At 37.8% G+C, this 21,561-nt stretch overlaps 1 protein-coding gene across 3 annotated transcripts in view; it reads left to right on the top strand.

The window, feature by feature from the left end:
* The first annotated feature begins 1,344 nt into the window (after window positions 1-1,344).
* Window positions 1,345-21,561, top strand: part of mgat3a (beta-1,4-mannosyl-glycoprotein 4-beta-N-acetylglucosaminyltransferase a) — a 32,363-nt gene continuing 12,146 nt past the window's right edge. Inside the window, exon 1 of one of the 3 annotated variants that reach the window (XM_079610836.1) lies at window positions 1,345-1,587. In XM_079610836.1, coding sequence (XP_079466962.1) covers window positions 1,562-1,587 — 26 coding nt within the window. In that variant the 5' untranslated portion in view covers window positions 1,345-1,561. The remainder of the gene's footprint in view (window positions 1,588-21,561) is intronic. The other 2 variants (XM_079610838.1, XM_079610837.1) reach the window with 2 other exon arrangements.

Genomic DNA, 21,561 nt, shown 5'->3' with positions numbered 1-21,561 from the left:
CTTTCCTGCTAGCTGCAGCTTTTAGTTCACAAGTCACAATGTGTTGATGTATCTTGTATTGCTTCAGGGTATAATATTAAAGGAGAGCAAAGGGAATTATTGGTTTTGTTTACTGTTAAGTTTGCTAAATGAAAAGACTGATTTTTAATATTCTTATCTAGACCTAACCCTTTTTCAACTTAAAATAAAAATGTAATTAATTTGAAGGTGATGGTACCCTAACTTAGCAATTATTTGGTTGTACTTTAAAAAAACTGACTTCCAAAAGTTGACACTTTTGCTTTCAATAACATGACTTATCTTATGAAGACTAAAATCAATACAATATACCAAGTAATTTGAAAATGTAACCAATTATATTTATCTTTCTCTTATCCACAACTTTGCCAATACCCGATGAAATGAGATATAGGGATAAATATTATTTCAAGTTATTTATCTGCACATTGAGACCTTGCACTAATGCTGAACCTTGAAAAACACAAATTTCCACTAAAATAATTATAGTAATATCTAAATTCCTTGTTCTTGTGGTGACATTTTTTTGGACCCCAATCAGGAGAGGTTTAAATTCTACAAAGTCATGTGTTTTTGTAAATGTCAAAGTGCAGAGTTTTCTTTGGGCAAGGTTGTTTTAAAAAAGAATGTAGTTTTTATGGTATAATGATTGTCTATGGAAAGTCCTCCTAAAACAAACACACGTGTGTTTATGCTATTATGTTGCATTATATCTAATCTGTCTGACTATCTATCTGGGCCGTGATGAGCTGTAGGTGTATTATAGGTGTATATTTTTTTTTATACAAGAATTGTTTTGCCTTTTTTTTCCAGTAACAGGTTCAATACTGTGAACTTTATAATAGGCCTACTCTATATAATATAGCTACTTCTAAGTAAAGGTCTTTATTGTCATCTATGGTTCCATTAAGAAACTTAACCCTGGAACCATTCCATTAAACAAAATGATTATAGTGTCTTTAAATGTTTTTCATTTGGGGAAAACACTGCTGAACACACTGAACTGTTCTTTCGGGAAACAAAAATGGTTTGTCTGACACATCACTGCGAAAAAAAAACCCGTTATTTTTTGAGTGAATTTACTGTTGTGTGAACTACAGAATATCGTGTGCATCCTCTCCCGTGTGTATAGTGCAATCGGAAATCCTGAATGATGGGACATACAGGTGCAAACTGTGTGGGGGGGGGGGATATGGACTGGGAGCTTTTGAAACGTCGACGCCACTAGAATTCGGCAGAACACCAGGATCCGCCCCAGCCCAGACAAATAGGCTTATAATTTGCATCCCAATAACTTGTCATAAAGAGAGAGAACGAATTATTATAAGACACATAAGGATAGAGTGGGTGTGGGAGGGTTAAAATGTAATTTACCTGTGAGGAAGTCACGCGCAATAGTCTGTTCAAAGCCCTCGCGCTTCAGTAGCCTAATGCGCGCGCGCGAGCTAGAGCGTGTTCAGTTCAGTTTCCTGGCGAGTGTGGTCAACAGTTAAGAGGCAAACACAGAGAAACAACCGAATTGACTGACACATGCAGGAGCAGCATGGGGAGATCATACCTGTCTGTAAGGTAAGATACTTAACTGCTCAAGTTTTTGCTGGTTTGATTAACGTTATGCTGTTATCGTAACCAGTAATGTCAAATTACTAAGTGCACTTTCTGAGCTGTCTGCTTGTCAAATGGGCTTTTAAATGATTTTCATATTTCAGCTAGTTAGTTCACCCTGCCTCGATATGAATCCTAGACAGATTTGATTTTTTCAATGATGAATGCCAATAATAACGTTTCAGGATGTTGATGGCAGATTATGTGAAAAATAGCCTACACAATTTAATGCTATAATACTCCACACAATTGAAGGAATTAGCCAATAGCCTATTCTAAAACAAAAAAAAAATCGAAATATGTGGCAGATTTGGCTGATCCGTCAGGTTTCAAGATTTCACACTGTAGGCTATATTGTAAACCCTTGTATTATGTGTCGTAAGTTATTTGAGAGCCTTTATTTCCTCTTTTTTTTTCTTTTTCTTTTTTGGTGATGAATATGCTATTGAAACAGCGTCTTAAACCAAACAAAAAGTAGGATGGAACTTGATTTTGTCCATGAGGTATTGAAGCGCAGTATGGTTGGGCTGGACTGGCCATCGGGCATACATACCGGGCACTTTCCCGGTGGGCCAACGTGCGTTTTGGGCCAATAGCCTACATCTCATACTTGGAAAAAATATAGATTATTTATTTATTTATTTATTTGTCTGAACGGCCCATAATACTCGTAAATCTGCGGCCAACTTGTGTCATTGTCATTTGCTATTGGTGTGACTGTGACAGTTTTATATATATATATATATATATATATATATATATAGCCTATATATATATATAGGCTATATAACTACAAGCTCAGGGAAGTTAAGCAAGGTTGTATCATTTACAATGAACAAACAATGATACACCACAGAAAACATGAATATGGATTTGCATACATCAAATTATGTAAATATACATACACAAAAAAGAAAAGAAAAGCATAACAATGATAATGTTAAATCATATCTTTGAATAAATCCTCATAATGCATCAAAAATGTTGCACTTTTTTTGTTATTTATAAGTTTAAGGGTGTGACTGTGACAGGTTGTTCCGCCCTCACACAAGTAAACACATTGTCTATGCTGCAAGAGGGAGGGTTATAGCCTATAGTAAACTTTGTTTGGAAATCTAAAAAGCATTTAATTAAAAAGAGTGTTATGATAGCTGATCGGACAATGGGTGGTTTTGACTTAGTGGACTTTTCCACTCTTAATAACTCTTTTAAGATTAAGTGGATAAAATCTTTTTTGAACAATCCTACTCTTTTTGGAATATTATCCCAAATCATATTTTCAATTCAGTTGGTGGTTTGCATTTTTTATTGCGCTGCAACTATAACATTTCTAAAATACCTTTAACTTTTTATAGTTTTCATAAACAGGCTTTAATATGCTGGTCTTTATATATAATTATAATATTTCTCCTCATAGATATTTTATCTGGAACAACCAAAATATTAAATATAGAAATAAATATATATTTTTAAATAATTGGTTTGATAAAAATATACTTTTAGTGAGTCAACTTTTAGATGATAGGGGTGTCTTGCTTTCTTATGAACACTTTATGCAAAAATTCTCTTTTCCAGTCCCCCAAAGAGAGTGCCATTGGTTTTGGTGCAATTCCTGATAGTGTGAAACCTTTAGTCAAACCTGGCCCTAAATGTCCTTTATGCGCTCCACCTATTTTTGACAGAACTAATATAAATGTAAATTTGAATGTAAATTTTCAAAGAAAACTCCTTTTTTTATTTTTAAGAAAGATTTTTGATATATATATATAAATTCTTTGAGGAACTCTAAAAAAATCTACTCCATGTAAGTGTAAATCATTTAAGCTAGTTTAATGTTCTTTTTTTATGTAACCCTCTCTATTGTTTAGTATTGTGTATTATTGTCTTGTTTTCTGTATTGGTTATTGTTGCAAAATAATAATAATAATATTAATAAATACAAAAAAGAGGGAGGGAGGGTTATTTTAGTTATTTTGATTAAAGATTACGAGGGCAAAAAAAAAGATGTGCACATATAAGTCATATTGGCTATAATAAATAATGCAATATTTCATTAAAAAATAAGAACAGTCCATTTTGATTTCATGATGACTTTAATTCTATATAGGCAAATTTGTTATGCAAAAGAAGGAGAGAGACTATAGGACTTCTGTATATGATGCTTTCAAAGGATGTGTGTATTCAAAGTATATAATGCAAATACAAATACAAAGTATTTAACTTTCAGACAAGTTCTTGTCAGGACAATTTTTATTTTTATTCAAATATTATCCAGTTTATCTTCCTTCTTAATTGTTCAATATAATTTGTTACAGCATTTTGTCTCAGAGTTCAGCTAAAAAGCAGTTATCTAAAAAGAAATAGGGTGATGCATCTGCGAGGTTACAAACTTTTAACACACCCTCAATGCCAGAATAGCTCCGAGTCCTAACATACCACAGATCCGCGGAAAAAACTCCAACTGAAATGCTGAGGAATGGAGATAAACAGGAGACAAGTGTTTCTTAAGCATAACCGCATAAGAAGGGCACATACAGTATGTTCCATGTCAACTCAAGGTGTTGTTACGTGTAGTGGCTGCAATAAGCGCACGAAAAAGGAGAATCCAATAAAAACAAACACGCAGGAGCAACCACAGTATAACACACCCACATTACTGAGTTCTGAGTTCACTGGGGCTGTACCTTTTCAAAATGTACACTTTTGTGCCTTTTAGGTACTAATAATTATGTACCTTTTAGGTGCTATGTACCTTTTAGGTACTAATATGTACTTTAGGTGCTAATATGTAGTGTACCTTTTAGGTGCTAATATGTACCATTAAGGTGCCAATATGCAACCTTTAGGTACGAAAGTGTACCAGCTTTCGTACCTTTTTTTCTGAGAGTGTGTAAGGGAGCAATCACGGGGGGGAAAATCACAGTAAAGAGAGACAAAAAGTCCCCAGATGAACAACTTCTTCCAGCAAGAATCTGAAGTGTGCATACGATGGCCACTTAACTGTCCCATGAGGCCGTGGAGAGGATCTGTGAATGGCAGTGAAGTGATGTAACCATAGACAGTATATAAGATGGACACAGCGACCCCATAGGTTTCAACAGAGAAAAGTGAAGCCAATTAGAAGCCCTCACTTCCTGTTGGCTGGGCGAACTGCGCAGGCTCAAACTGACCTTGATGACGTAGATGTGACGTGAGCAACCTGTCTGACAGCTGTAAGTCTTCTAGTAGCTAGTAGCCATCACAAAGAGCCACAAAATCACGATTCTATGCTGGTGGGATGATCTCCCCACCTTCGTCCTGAATGCAGAATCCCTGACTACATTCAAAAGACAATTGAAAACTCATATCTTTCGTGAGCACTTGACATAAAAAAAAATATATTTTCCTTTAATCCTCCCTTGTGCTACTCTGAGCAATGCCTGAACTTTGTATTTTGAGCACTTCTTGCGGTGTTTTTGCCTCTTCACGATGACTCGCTTGCTTTAGTCCTCAGTTGTAAGTCGCTTTGGATAAAAGCATCTGCTAAATGACTAAATGTAAATGTAAATGTATCTGTGCCGAGAGAAATCTGAATCAATCCCTTCCGAATCTCGCAGAGACGGAGAGCGTGAGTATTAGCTGTCCATGAGCTAGCAGCAGGAGCAACTTTATCACTCTCTATGGGCTTCTCCCTTGACTTTATCGGACTTTATGCCTCCACGTCCCCCCGATTGCTTGCGAGATTCTCCGCCTGTCTATACGGTAATTTCTCGACTGTGCGACAGAGAGTCGAGTGGTTATGACGCAATCGTTAGCCTATTTTTACAAAATCGGCTTCTACGGGGCCATAACGTAAGATACAAGGTAATGGAGCCTTTTATACATTGTCGTGTTTCTTTAGAAATAAATAATGGACAAATGGAGTCTTTGGACGCCTCAGATGTAAAGTTATTCGCTGTTAAAGTGACGCCAAAATGAATGGGAGTCAATGGAATGCTAACAGAAGGTGATGGTCTAATACAATGGCGGCTCCCGGGGAAGCTTCGGTTTCCGGCTGATGGATTACCCCCTTTGGTTGTAACTGATGCTGGTTGGTCACGTGATAATGACATTATGGCGAATGTAACACGTCCAGATTGCATTAATACTACACACACTCATACTCTCAAGAGTTCGTTATACTATAAAAATACCCTGTAAGTTTCAAAACTCAAAACTTTCTTGATATTCCAAAAACTGCTTTTATTGAAACCAAGGCCAGCAAACGACAGGATCTAAAAGGAGACTTGTGGAGAACCAAACAGGTAACTGGTCCCATTGACTTCCATAATATATTTTTTTCTCCTAAGTTACTATGGAAGTCAATGGGACCAGTTAACTGTTTGGTTACTGACATTCTTCAAAATATCTTCCCTTGTGTTCAGCAGAAGAAATAAATTCATACAGGTTTGAAACAACTTGAGGGTGAGTAAATGATGACAGAATTTTCATTTTAAAGTGAACTATCCCTTTATGGCCAAAAACAGTGATGAGGGTCCTCTTACGAGTGTGTGATTATTCACCAGAACACAAAACTTAGGAATTTGAAAGGCCTGTGCCCGGTTGCATAAAGCACCTTTGCCCGGTTGCATAAAGCACCTTAAGTGAAATTTTCCCTTAAGTTCGCCCTTATGTTTCCCTTAAACCTAAGGGTGTTGCAGAAAAATACACTTAAGTGTTACTTAACGTTTTTTTTAAGTGAAACGTCATAAACACTTAGAATTTCCCTTAAATGCTGTTTTTTCACTTCAGTAATCCCTTAAAAAGCGTTAAGTGTTGCATAAAACCCCTTAACGGTCATTTCCCTAAGTATAACTTAAGGTTTGGAAATCGTACCCTTAAGAGTAACGTGGACAAAAAATAAGACGACATGGCTGAATTTATGGAACCAGCTGAAGATCATTATGTGCCAAGAATAATTTTTAGGGATAGGGAGAACCCTTTGGACCATCTTAGCGATGAAAAATGGTTGCAAGAATACCGTTTTGATCGACGCGCAATATTTGACATGACATCACTAACAAACTAGACGGCGACCTTGACCGTGTGTCACACATCGCAACCACTCTTTACCTGCGGTGTTTAAACTGCTTATAGCACTGCGTTTTTTTTGCAACTGGGAGTTTTCAGACGATAGTGGGAGATGTTTTCCACGTTCATAAGTCGTCTGTCAGCAGAGTGGTTCACAGGGTTGCGGGAGCTCTTTCCCGCTAGTGTTAGTGTTTTGCGTATCTATGGCAACAACAGACTTTTATAACGTGAATCCAGGATCGCTGTCGTGAAACACTTAAATGTTTCCCTTACCTAAGAGAATCGTTTAAGAGATTATATGCAACACCCTTAAGTTATTCTCTTAGGTAAGGGGAAATCGCCCCTTAAGTGTCATACTTAAGGGAAAAACTTAAGGTGCTTTATGCAACCGGGCACTTAAGTTTTTCCCTTAAGTATGACACTTAAGGGGCGATTTCCCCTTACCTAAGAGAATAACTTAAGGGTGTTGCATATAATCTCTTAAACGATTCTCTTAGGTAAGGGAAACTTTTAAGTGTTTCACGACAGCGATCCTGGATTCACGTTATAAAAGTCTGTTGTTGCCATAGATACGCAAAACACTAACACTAGCGGGAAAGAGCTCCCGCAACCCTGTGAACCACTCTGCTGACAGACGACTTATGAACGTGGAAAACATCTCCCACTATCGTCTGAAAACTCCCAGTTGCAAAAAAAACGCAGTGCTATAAGCAGTTTAAACACCGCAGGTAAAGAGTGGTTGCGATGTGTGACACACGGTCAAGGTCGCCGTCTAGTTTGTTAATGATGTCATGTCAAATATTGCGCGTCGATCAAAACGGTATTCTTGCAACCATTTTTCATCGCTAAGATGGTCCAAAGGGTTCTCCCTATCCCTAAAAATTATTCTTGGCACATAATGATCTTCAGCTGGTTCCATAAATTCAGCCATGTCGTCTTATTTTTTGTCCACGTTACTCTTAAGGGTACGATTTCCAAACCTTAAGTTATACTTAGGGAAATGACCGTTAAGGGGTTTTATGCAACACTTAACGCTTTTTAAGGGATTACTGAAGTGAAAAAACAGCATTTAAGGGAAATTCTAAGTGTTTATGACGTTTCACTTAAAAAAAACGTTAAGTAACACTTAAGTGTATTTTTCTGCAACACCCTTAGGTTTAAGGGAAACATAAGGGCGAACTTAAGGGAAAATTTCACTTAAGGTGCTTTATGCAACCGGGCACTGAAGCGTATAATACGCAACATCATTTGGCTACATAAGATCAATTTGTGCCATTTGCCACAGAGTTTGCACTACAGCACTTGTGGGCGGTGGTGTGTTGCAGTTTAAGGTGTAATCTTAGGGTTTGTGAAAGTGAAACTCTATGTGCACATTTAGTTGCAGCACACTCTGATGTAGACACCTTTACACAAAGTGACAAAATGTGTCAGAAGTAGAACGCGGTTCATAATGCAAGTAGCCTTTGCATTTTCAGTGTGTTTTCTCTTTCATGTTAACTGTTCTCATGGTGGAGCAACGGTTTGAAGAGTTTCTTCTTTTGATCTTATCATACATGCAAATTATGACACCGACATGACAAACAAAAGGGGAATAGCCAATACAATTGTGAATCCCAATGTCTAGTTTACTTTGCCCCTAGTATTAGGGGTGGGCAACTTCAATAAGGGGGTAATAATTTGGCAGACAGTCAAAATCGAAATCCACCCCCACACCGCCACCCCAACCTGAACACAGGTTTTGTTTTGTTAAACTTGACTGACTTCAATGATCGAGCGCCGGGCAAACAGACGGCGAAAAATTATCTAAAATACACATTTTGCTTAAATATTTTTTGTTAGAAATGGAAGTATTGGTTTAAAATTCTACATGTAATAAAAACTAGGCTAGTAATATTTTTATGAAAGCAGTATCATTAAATTGTTGGAATTGCTTGTTAATGTAACAGGCTACTCGACGAGTGAATTAATGTGAATTATTAACTTGTTAACTTGTAGATATTATTACAAGTTAATCTTTTTTTGTTTGTGTTAATTATTTATAATTGTGATTTAGTTATCTTAATTTCTGCTTTATAATAATAAGCAATCAATTGTTTTTTTAAGTTTAGAATGTCATTTTGTATTTTAACCCTTTTTTGCTTATAATATACAGCATAGCCTATTACTAGATCCAGCCCTGTTGTTCACACATGGTGTCTTTTAAACTATAAAAAAAAAACTTAAAGGGTTAGTTCACCCAAAAATGAAAATAATGTCATTAATGACTCACCCTCATGTCGTTCTAAGCCCGTAAGACCTCCGTTCATCTTCGGAACACAGTTTAAGATATTTTAGATTTAGTCCGAGAGCTTTCTGTCCCTCCATTGAAGCTGTATATACAGTATACTGTCCATGTCCATAAAGGTAATAAAAACATCATCAAAGTAGTCCATGTGACATCAGTGGGTTAGTTAGAAGTTTTTGAAGCATCGAAAATACTTTTTGGTCCAAAAATAACACAAAATAAGACTTTATTCAGCATTGTATTCTCTCCCGGGTCTGTTGTCAATCCGCGTTCAGGACTCCGCAGTGACGCTGCTGACGTAAGACGCTGATGACGTGTTATCTGGTGCGCCCGAGCTTCGTTTACAGTCTGAGGGAGACGCACGCTATATTCAAGCTATTCTACATTGTTTGCGTGGATATCATTTTTTTAATGGTGCGTAAATGTGCATGTCGCGGATGAGACACTTTTACAGCGTGCGTTTCCCTCAGTCTATAAACGAAGCTCGGGCGCACCAGATAACATGTCATCAGCGTCTTACGCCATCAGCGTAACTGTGAACGATTGACAACAGACCCGGGAGAGAATACAATGCTGAATTAAGTCTTATTTTGTGTTATTTTTGGACCAAAAAGTATTTTCGATGCTTCAAAAACTTCTAACTAACCCACTGATGTCACATGGACTACTTTGATGATGTTTATATTACCTTTATGGACATGGACAGTATACTGTATATACAGCTTCAATGGAGGGACAGAAAGCTCTCGGACTAAATCTAAAATATCTTAAACTGTGTTCCGAAGATGAACGGAGGTCTTACGGGCCATTATTGACATTATTTTCATTTTTGGGTGAACTAACCCTTTAAGGGTAAAAGGTTTTCAGGTTCAAGTGAAACAGGTTAAGCATGTACAAGAAGACATCCAGGTGTTCAAACCACAATCTTAATCTTGAAACTTGAATAGTATCTCTGACACAAACAACGAAAGTGAAATAATGCGGTTTAACAATCCATTTAGATTGTGCAATATTGTGCGCTCAGAAAACACCAGCTTTGAGCAAATAGCTCTGAGCTCTGCACAGTTTTTTTTTTTTTGTTTTTAACTATTTGGTTTCTGCTATATTTCTCCTAAATGGTGAAACTCCTTTGTTTGGGTCTCTTTCTGTTGGAATGCCAGTGAAGTCGACATATATCAGGTGGCTCAGATATGGCCACCTGATATAGGCTTATTTTTGTCATGTTTGTCAGTTTGTGGTCTTTCTCGCTTCTGTTATCTGCATCATTGGCCGTGCATGTACACTATGAATGTGCAGGAAAGGGTGTGTTTATGGATTTATTTTGTGTAGTGACTCGTGACGGTCTGAATAAAGTTATTTGGAAACCACGTTTTAATCGCAATAATCAATAGGGTGGTGTTTTATACAGACCTCTGTGTGCATGTTTATTTGTAAATGACAATTTATTGCCTTTTACTATAGTGAGCATCTCTATTACTTTTGCTTATATTACTATTAGTTCCAAGTATGAAGTTTCGCTGTGTAGCTCTTCTCTCGCTGTTTATACTATGGACACGATTTATATGAAATCATGTGGCTTATTGAGGAGATTTGAGGTATTACTTTTGTAAACTTGTGATAATGGTCTGGCTGGAGGATGATAAAGCAGGTGAAAAAAAATCATTGACTTACATTAAAGGAGGTCTTATTTGGAGATGCACAATGGTCAAAGTTACTATAAACTGGTATTATTATTATTATTAATAAATTAATTTAGTATATTTTTGTACTCATATTATTTATTTTTAATACATTGTATTATAAAATGAATATGTATAATATACTTGAATACTCAATTCTGATTGGCTGGAAGGTGTGCATTAAAACTATATAATGCACAGGTAGTTTCAGGCAGTTTAACACTATTCTAAATCACACATTTTTTAATTTCTTACACACAATTTCTGAAACTTGCACTCATAATGCAAAACGTCACACATCTCTTCACTTCATTCAAAACTATTTTAAAGGTCCTGTTCTTCGTGATCCCATTTTTTAAACTTTAGCTAGTGTAATGTTGCTGTTAGAGCATAAATAATACTGTAAAATTATAAAGCTCAAAGTTCAATGCCAAGCGAGATATTTGATTTAACAGAAGTCCCCTTTCAAAGCCTAAAGCGAACGGCCGGTTTGGACATCCCTCTACTTCCTGCTTTAATGACGTCACTAGAACAGTTTTTTGACTAACCTCCGCACACAGGAATACACAAAAAAGGGGGCGTGGTCTTGTTGTGGTCGTGGTCTCCTAGAGGAAGAGTTGAGTTTGTAGAGTGTGTTTGTCGCCATGTCGTCGAGATGCTGTTATTTTCATCCCGGAGTCAAATCACCTTTTTTTGGCCATGTTTACAATAACACTGAGCGCATGCATCTCCACGTTATGGTAAGAGGCGTGACCTCTCCGGGCAACGTGGGCTAAGCTTGTCACAGTGTCTGGTTATGTTTCCTGGTGTCCACTAGAAGTCCTCTTCTCACGGTGTCATTCACATTAGACTACATTTCCCAGCATTCTGTTCTGCCACTCACCTGATCATTGCACACAGCTGTTTCCCGTCACCTTGTTAGTTCGGTGTGTGTGTATATATACCCTGTCTGTTTCAGTGTTTGTCACGGAGTCCTTGTTTATAGTCACCACACTTCCGTTGTCTGCATTCTGTCTGCTTCTTGTTTTGTTTCGTGTTTTGGATTGCCTTTCTGGATTTTGACCTCTGCCTGAACTAGTTGTGAGTACGGATTACCCCTTTAATAAATCATTGCATTTGGATCTCTCTCTCAGTGTGTTCCGTGACAAAGCTTCCGTCGAATCACAACACAGGAACCGCTGGCACAATCAGAACTCGTTACGTATTTCTGAAGGAGGGACTTCATAGAACAAGGAAGTCATCAGCTCGTTTTTAGAACAGTGAAAACAGCGGTATACAGATAAGTACATTTTGTGAAAAATACTGTGTTTTTTTTACACGCGAAACATGAACACATGTTATATTGCACACTGTAAACACAATCAAAGCATCTTCATGGACACAACAATGATTTCCCTCATGTGTTAATATTTTTCCTTGTAATAATGTATTATTTGCAAAAATTAAAACTGCTGCGTCTGTTTAGATTAGAGAATTAAAGTGTATGCGCGTTGTTCACACGCTACATTATGGCCAAGCACGCGCCCTTAAAATAGCATATGACTAACGCGCAACGCGCCACTGTCTTTAGACTAGGTTTTTCCTGGTCAGTGGCGGAATTGTTTTCTGAAACTGCAAAATAGCACCAGGGAACGTTTGCGCCGGAACACGCCTCCTCTTTTCGCTGAACCGCTCCCGGGAACATTCAGTTCATTCCCTAATTTACTGACGTGCGTCTGTGGAGGGAAAAGTCCGCTGTGCTCGGGTGCAAAATAGGAATGATACATGCGTCAGTGTACAAAGTCAATTGCGCTGGGTGCAAGATAGGGCCCAATATGTGTTTGTTTTGAGTGATGTGTCACTCACATTTACTACGTTTACATGCAGCCAATAACCCGTTCAAAACCGGAATATTAGCAATAACCCGGTCGCGCACAGCCATGTAAACACCGGCAAAAACCCGGATATGCTCATATATTATACCTGGGGTACCCCTTTTCTAACCCGAATATTTGGTCTTGTAAACGCGTTTCGGCATATCCCCATCAAAATGTGTGTCTGCGCATATTCTATTCGCAAGGAATCTTGGTCTTTTGAGTAGAGACGGCGCATAAAAAAACCCCGCGTGCAGTATAGCGGAAGTAAACAAGTCGAGGTTAACATGGCGAGACGCAGCACAGCACCACACTTTTGGAGCGAGGAGGAGACCAATTTCTTTATTAGTGTGGTGAAAACCAAGAATATAATGTATTTTATGTGCTGCTGGTGGATCAGTACCAGCGCCAAAGCGCAAACAAAGACTATCGCTATCTGCCCCAAACTATTCATTATCCGCCTGCTGCTGCTGTTGTTGTTGTTGTTGTCTTTGGATACAGGAAGAAGAATCGGAAATGACGCATATTGCGTCTTAATGTTGTCCGTACGTCCAGACGCTAACCGTGCGTCGCCGTTTACATCGGGATATTGGCGACTTATTACACATTCCATGTATACAGGAGTAACTCTCTCTGCTCACGCATGTAAACGGGTTATCCCGAATGTTTCAGAAACCCGAATAGTGACCTTAACCCGACCATAACCTGAATTTTAACAGCTTGTAAACGTAGTCATTGAGTGTAAACCTTAATGCTATGGTATTCTGTGGTTGCAGAGCATTGCTATGTGGTTACTAAGTGTTTTATGGTGTGTACTTTGATCATAACACCTTTAACCTATGTATTTATTATTCTCAGGTTAGGTAAAGTAAGTCGAGTCTGGCCTAAATTATAAGCATTTTAAAATCACTTATAATTTGGTCAGAAGACTTCTCTGTGGTATGTTCTTATTAAAAGTCTTCCAGCATCATAAATCTAAGTCTCAGTAGGCAGTTTTTGTAATCAATTAAATTTATTTTAATTGGTTACTTTTCTTTTTATAATACACAAAAATGTAAAGGCAAATAAAACGTCATCATTAAAGTATAAAATACAATAATCACGTTTTGAATCAAAGGTGTAGTGAGCTCTGGGCTTCTTGTCTTCTGCTTTGGGCTTCTAGGCGTCGGGGGTTCTGACGTATCAGTATCCCAAGAGGCAATCAGCTCATCAGTCTTTTATACTGTTAGGACTTTCCCAAAGTTTTCCAGATCCTTCTCAAGGCCTTGCAGGTGCAAGCTGTCCACCTCTTCATGTCCTTGAACTCCAGTAAACTCAACTACGATGGCTGATTTCCTTTAAGGTTCCTGTTACAGCAACACCCGGAGGCCAAATGTTTGTGCTGTGTGCTTAAGGATATACTGGCCAAATCTTGTTCACAAAAAAATGTCAATTTGTAAGCTCATGTACACACACTCCAATCAAACACCCCCTAGGATCCTCACACAGGAACGTGCGGCTCCTCCCCTGCTCAGACAAGGCTTGCAGTATCCAGGCGAAGTACCTTGGAAACTTGTGCCGCTTGTCTGTCCTTCGGATCCATGGGTCTTTCTCCAGAAAATCCACACATTTCTCTGTCTATAACAAAAAAAAATCTCATCAAGTTTAATCAATCTTACAACTGCAGTTGTATATTTACTATGCAGGCAGTGCACAAAAATCTGGTCCCCTGACTTCCATGTTGTACGTTATTTTTCCTCTTTTCCAAAATACCTGTACTTAATCCAGTAATCAATTCCAAAGATCTGACATTATACTCAATCGAATCATCATCATTGTACCACAGAATATATGCACTCTTTTGATAACAATCTTGACATAAATCCCCCATTACAAAGTGGCTGACGGAATTATTGTGTCAATTACAATAATACATTCAGTTTTCTTAATGAAATATTTATATGTATATATATATATAAAATCTTTAACCCTTTTACCATACACAATATGAAATTATAATTATTTAATTCCATCATAGGCACATCGTACATGCAATACATCAAACAACCTCTTTCTACTAGTAGTTGTAAGTCCCTTTTTTCTTTTCTTTTTCTAATTAGTAGAAAATGATGAAATATTTAATAATGAAATATTATTGTAATAATGAAATAATGATATTAACCAAAATCTCCCAAAGGGTTTCACTGATCCCAGCAAAGGTCTCAGTGCTGGTTGATGCAGTGCTATCGTAGCCATAGTGGTCTTTCCTGTATATTTCTCAACTGTAGTATGTCTTATGACTGAATAAGACATGTAAACTAACTATATGAGACTTATACTACTTCTACCCCCCTTTTCAGAGGGTTTCTAGATTCAGTCAAGGCCTCTCGGTGCTTTCGATTCATAATAAGAGCCTGTTTGTCCTCTTTATCTGCACTCTTACTAAGCCCAGACACCTGCATGATAAGCTTAACGAATCCACAACAAAAGCCATTTATTAAAGCTCTCATTACACCTCCAAGGCCTGTAATTTCAAATAGAATCAAAATACCTAATAGCTCCAACTATTAATATTACATACCAGTGGTCAATTATCCACTGTATTGCACTAATTGTAGTGGTTGCAATACGTGTCCCTGACTTAACTATTGTGTCAACAGTTTCCTTATCCTTTTTGCCAACTATTTTCCATCCTTGAAATACTTTTCCTCCTAAGTGTTTCCAGTCTCGCGTAGTCCTCTTTCTGCATATTAGAATACTTTAATATACAGTAACAGATACTGCAATATTTTCCATAATACTAATCTATTTTATGTGACTCTCTTTAAATATTATTGGCCTACATGCTCCATATGCTATCATCATGTATTCCTTGATTTAATATCACTCTTAGTTTCTGTTGCCAGTTTTGTGCACAATTATTATTATTTTTCTTCTAAAAAAGAAATACTGTCTATTTTCATATTTAATTTTATCATGATATTTAGGAATTTATTTAAAAATAACCCATGTTTTATATCATTTTTCATTTCTCACTCTTACTACAAGTAGGAGGTATTAGCCTCCTATCCATGTATTATTTTATCTTATATTACCATTATCTCTTGGTTAATTTTCCTTCTACCCAGTGCTAGAAAAGAATATTATTCAATATTCTACACATTAATTAATAGTTTTCAAAATGTTTCATTATCACCAAATAAGTCTCCATACCTATATTAAGACTTTTAGGGTTTGCTTCTGTTCCATTTTCTAAATTACATTCTTACACAATTCATATAACATTTTTCCATGAATGTTCTTTTTAAAGGGCACCTATTATGCCCCTTTTGACAAGATGTAAAATAAGTCTCTGATGTCCCCAGAGTGTGTATGTGAAGTTTTAGCTCAAAATACCCCACAGATAATTTTTTACAGCATGTTTAAATTGTCATTTTTGGGGGGCTGAGAAAAACGGAGGCTAATACCTCTTACTTGTAGTAAGAGTGAGAAATGAAAAATGATATAAAACATGGGTTATCTTTAATCACACTGAGTCCGAAATTCGCATCCGAAATTTTCGCACGTTAAAAAATAAATACGACCTCACGTCAATCACGCTTGCACACTGCCTCCGAAACTTTCGTCCATCATAAAAAAAATCGAAACGGGTTCGATTTTCTGCGTTTTTCGCATCCGTAACAAGCAGTTTGAATGGTGCTTTGACAATTCAGAGCCACCGAATCACGAATACGAAAATTTCGGACTCAGTGTGCAATGGCCTTAGAATAAACACAGTAGGCCTATAAGAAGTGCGCATTAAGATCTTATCCATACACTCTCTCTCTCTCCCTTTCATTATCATGGAACATAACGTTACACAGCGAAGTACACAAAACTCTTGTTACAACTAACAGTGAACAAATACACCCAGGGATGGACTGGGACTAAAAAACGGCTCAAAGCAATCGGCGCGCGGAAACTCGTCAACAGCAACAATAACGCCTGGCAGGAGTGTCACAAGACTTTAATTGTGGCTCATGATACTATACCATCCAAATTATAGCAATAGCACTGATGTTGACTAGATGTCGTGTTAAAAGCATATTATTCTAGATTAACTTGAATACTACATATAAATGGAGGTCTCAACACACTGCAGTCCTGTGTAAAAAAAACTCTAGGCTGTGACTGTCTGACTTGGGGCGCTTAAAGTAATTTAAAGTTGAGCTTGAGTGGGTTATAACAGCATATTATACAATCTATTCCATGCTGTCTTAAAATTAATTTATTACTTAATAATCTTAACTTGTCAATATATCTAAGACATCAATGGAAGGACAGATACACGTTTGTCTTGTAGCGAAATCTCGGCTCAGCTATATGCATTTTCTAATGCTTTAACCTCCTGTCAGCATAAGCACTATATGGTTATGTAATTTTTAACTCCTACCTGTTTACTGATGTTCACAGTACGACTTGACATGATTTATGACATGAAGTCTAATACTCCTGCTTATGAACTATTCTTTATTGAACTTCATGTGGGGGTTAAATTTCAGATCCCAGTGTCCTTTTCCATCTCTTCATCTGGACTCTGAAACTTATCTTTCCCAATATTAACGCTCTGGCTGTTCCAGGACCATTTATCATATTTTCAGTACACTTTTCTTAAAATACCAGATAACATCCCATTTTTCCCAACACATATGGTTACAGATTAAAAGTCCTACTTTTAGCCTGCATATATCCACACTGTTAGGTGCAATTCTTCTGTTTGTTTAAAGATATTAATAGCAATTTGATATATAGCTTACTGTCATCCAGGTCTGGTGGTTTAAATTCTTTTTAGCACTCTACCATTCCTAAATTTTTTTTAGAAAAACATTTCTTAGCTGTTCATTAATCATTATTAACCATCACATTTTCCTTTTCTAGGAGTCTTATTCTATCATTTTATTACATGTACACATTTTTCCACTGTATTGCTGTTAGATCTACCTCAGTCTAAGTTTTAACCATTTTGGTCTATCTCTAGACAGGAGCCTCGTTCCATTTCTAGAACTGTTGTGTCTGCCTGAAAGGCTCATTTTCATTTTAATACATGAGAATCTCCTCGTGTATAAACTTAAATATCTACATTGCTGGATTTTACTGGGCTTTCCCTGTTATAAGCGAAGCGTCGTTCACTAACAGGTCTTATCTTTAGCCCGTCTCTGCCTCTCACTCTCTGAGGCTAGCCGTGCGAGACTCTCCTTTTTTACAGCTTTCTCAATCTTTATGGCTCTCTCGCTCAAAGTTATTTGTTCTACGCACGATCAACCCTTTCTGGGCTGTCTATATATAATCCCTCCAGATTATAAATTGTTTTTGGGTCTTACAGGTTGCCTTTTAGTTGGTGATTTACTAGCTTTCAAAGTTCGTACTTCTAAGACTCAAGCGTACGAGTGCGGAAGCGAATGGGCAAGCATTGCCCCTAACACGTTGGGCGCCATGTTTTATGGTGTGTACTTTGATCATAACACCTTTAACCTATTTATTTATTATTCTCAGGTTAGGTAAAGTAAGTCGAGTCTGGCCTAAATTATAAGCATTTTAAAATCACTTATAATTTGGTCAGAAGACTCTGTGGTCTTACTAAAAGTCTTAAAGGATCATAAATCTAAATCTCAGTAAGCAGTTTTTGTAATCAATTAAATTTATTTTAATTGGTTACTTTTCTTTTTATAATAAACAAAAATGTAAAGGCAAATAAAACTTCATCATTAAAGTATAAAATACAATAATCATGTTTTGAATCAAAGCTGTAGTGAGCTCTGGGCTTCTTGTCTTCTGCTTTGGGCTTCTAGGCGTCGGGGGTTCTGGCGTATCAGTCTCCCAAGAGGCAATCAGCTCATCAGTCTTTTATACTCCTGTTGTTTAAAACAGCTGTTAGGTTGTGACTTTCCCAAAGTTTTCCAGACCCTTCTCAAGGCCTTGCAGGTGCAAGCTGTCCACCTCTTCATGTCCTTGAACTCCAGTAAACTCAACTAAGATGGCTGATTTCTTTTAAGGTTCTGGGAGTAGAACCACAGTACTTTCTGTCCTTGAGAACACACACATCATCACACTTTTCTGCTCCTCTTTCTCATGGGTTGGCACACCGATATACATAATACATAATAACCAATTACTGTACATCTATGCCAAAACAATTTAACAAGTTTGTTTGCCCATAAAATCTTTAAGATATTAGGTTAAACTTATTTGGCTTGCTGTCCACTGAAGAGGGGCTCGATGAAGCAGCTTCAACTCGAGCTCTGATATGCCGCCCCCAGTGGCTAAATGTAGGATATGATAATTGAAGGGCAAGGTACCTAAGATGAAGGTGGAGTTTGGGGAGGTGGAGGGAACGCTGATGCTAGAGAGAGGTAAGCGGCTGCTTATATACTCAGGCTGTTGATTGAATGATTAGATTGGCTCCCTCCTCCCTAACTTACGTTTAGGAACTTCATATAAGCCATCTTTTACAAAGAAAAATAAATAACAACATTGAATGCAATGCATTGTATCCAATACATTGGCCAAATATGTGTAACAAAAAGGCATCTACAATAAACAAGGAGGCAGGTAATTGCATTTTCTTGATATTATACAACATAAGATATTCTGTGACAGGTTGTTTGGAAGTGAGAGAGAGAGAGACAGAGACAGACTAATCCTCTTTCTCAGTTGAGCGCTACAGTATGGCAAAGGAGGTTATGGGTGTTCTGCATCTGTGTGTTCCCAAACCAAGAGAACAGAGCTTTTGTACAGGCTGAGAAAAAAAGTTGACATTTGAGAATTAGAAGAGCAGAAAAGGAGTCATTGTGCCCCTGGCATGGGTGCCCTCTGATGAAAAGCAACACGCACACGCACACACACACACACACACACACACACACACGCTTATTACACATTCTGAGACAGGAAGTGAGAACAGAGGACGATGCTCAACATCATAGTTTATTCTGCACTAAAGATAAGAAGGATCTTGCTGGATGCCCTATTTCACAAAAAAAAAAAAAAAAAAAATTCAATGATTCTGTCACTCGCCTTCATATTGCAAAACTGTATGATGCTGTTTTTATAGGGAAAACACAGAAGGAAAATCAGTATTTCTAGTAGTCTTCAAAAAGGTTTCATGTGTACTAAAAATAAATATATAGTGTTTCTTAAACAAATGACGGTAAGGTGTAAAACCATAATGATTTCTTTACAAGATCATTGAATTGTTAGCACTGGTCTGATAATAATAAGCGTTGCTTACCAGATGGTCTTTGTCTGCAAATTTGAATTCTGTAGGTTTATTTGGGACAACCATAAACTGCAGTTACTGTCATTGAAAAAGAGCTGCATGAAGATCCTTCAAATATACCCTTTTGTGTTTGGTGATGGAACATGCATTTAATCTCCCCATTACTTCATCTGCTAAAAAAAAAAAGTTTTGCAACAAGAGCTTTGGAATATTTTGAAGCTCAAATATATGTCCTGAGTCATACTGTACCTTAACCTGCTTCACCTGTATTTAATGAGTGATGGCCACAAAAAGGCCTTCAGTTTTTCACAATATCATGGCTAAGCAGTCATGCTATACAAAACAAGCTCAGGCAAGTACATGCCCGCACTTTCGGGTCTTCCTGTGAATGTAACTTTGTGATATTTTAGATCCAGCACATTGATGCTCTCAGCCCAAATTTTTTTTTAAACAACAACGCTATCTCAGGACCAATTCGTACGTATTTTACGAGGTAGGCGAATTTGTACGGTTTGTCTAAACCCCAGTGATGGGTAGGTTTAGGGGCGATGTTAGGGGTAGGTCATTCGTACGAATTGGGCAACTCGTAAAATATGTACGAATTGCTGTGAGATCGGGTTGAAAAAACACAAAACCACCCAGTATAATCACTCTCTTGTGGTTTCATGACACAGCAAACAAGATCAGACTGGTTTTAATACTTTATTGGGTAGGATAAAGTGAGGTAAGCTGTCCTTTTTCTTAAGTTGTGCTCTTGACAAATAGAAATTACATGGTTTAATCCAGTGGTTCACAAACTGGGAGGTGCGGCAATGCTTAAGGGATCGTGTACAATCAGCAGATTGTTATACAAAAGAAATCTGCGTATACAAAATGTGATACTCCGTGACATAAGCAGGCACCGGCTCACCACACCCATGCCTACAGAGAGACGGGTCTCAGGTGCATGCCCCCCGTCCGCTGCGCTCTTCCAACTTTTCCAGCATTTTTCAAGTATTTTCAATTATTGGAGTCAGGCTCTGACCTGGGGTTGAGTTACCCTTTAAAAGAACACTTCACCCATTTGCATTAGACTTTGTATCTTTAGAAACCCAGTCACATTTTCAAATGGTCATGGTTTATTCCCTTATTTTCCCCTGAGATGGGAGAAATAAGGATTTAAGTGTTCCACTTCCTGCTTTTTATGACGCAAAAATCGTCATTTTGCGTCATAAAAAGCAGGAAGTCCAATTTCTTTGAATACGGGTAAGACTACAAACACTCATGTATGCATTTATCCAGTAGAATGCGCTGTTCCGCATGTTTTCAACCCGCCCATAGAGGGTGGGATCTCACTCACAGAATGTACATATAGTGTCAGCCATCTTTTATTTGGAAGCTAAGCTAACAGTTTCTTATTCTGTGGAGAAAGCTGAGTAGGGGTTACCATCCTCTTTTTCCCGGACATGTCCGGCCGTCGAGATCGTCCAAAATGTCCGGAATTCGGCTTTTGCTTTCTGCAGTCGCCATTCATTGTTTACATGCACACCTTTTGTTTCAATCTAACTGAATTCATTCCGAGAGATACGAGACTTGTGCGTCTCACAGGTGCCCCTCATCAGTAATCACGCCACCGGCCTCGCGTCGATCTCCCGCGGCCGTTAGTCTCGTTCTTGCTCGTCACAGTAAACATGATGAATGGTGACTGTAGAACGCAAGAGCCGAATCCTGGACATTTTGGGCGACATCAAAATACTGGGCAGACTCACGGAGACTCACTAGTAGCATAGCCTTGTTGTTTACTGCGATCTTTTACCGGTAGGCGTGGCCTCCTAGGGCAGCGAAGCAAGTGCATTCTGG

This window comes from Phoxinus phoxinus, assembly GCF_949152265.1.
Source record: "Phoxinus phoxinus genome assembly, chromosome: 1".
In the NCBI taxonomy this organism is placed as follows: domain Eukaryota; kingdom Metazoa; phylum Chordata; class Actinopteri; order Cypriniformes; family Leuciscidae; genus Phoxinus; species Phoxinus phoxinus.
The sequence above is the reverse complement of the archived record's forward strand: the minus strand, read 5'-3'. Positions and strand labels throughout refer to the sequence as shown.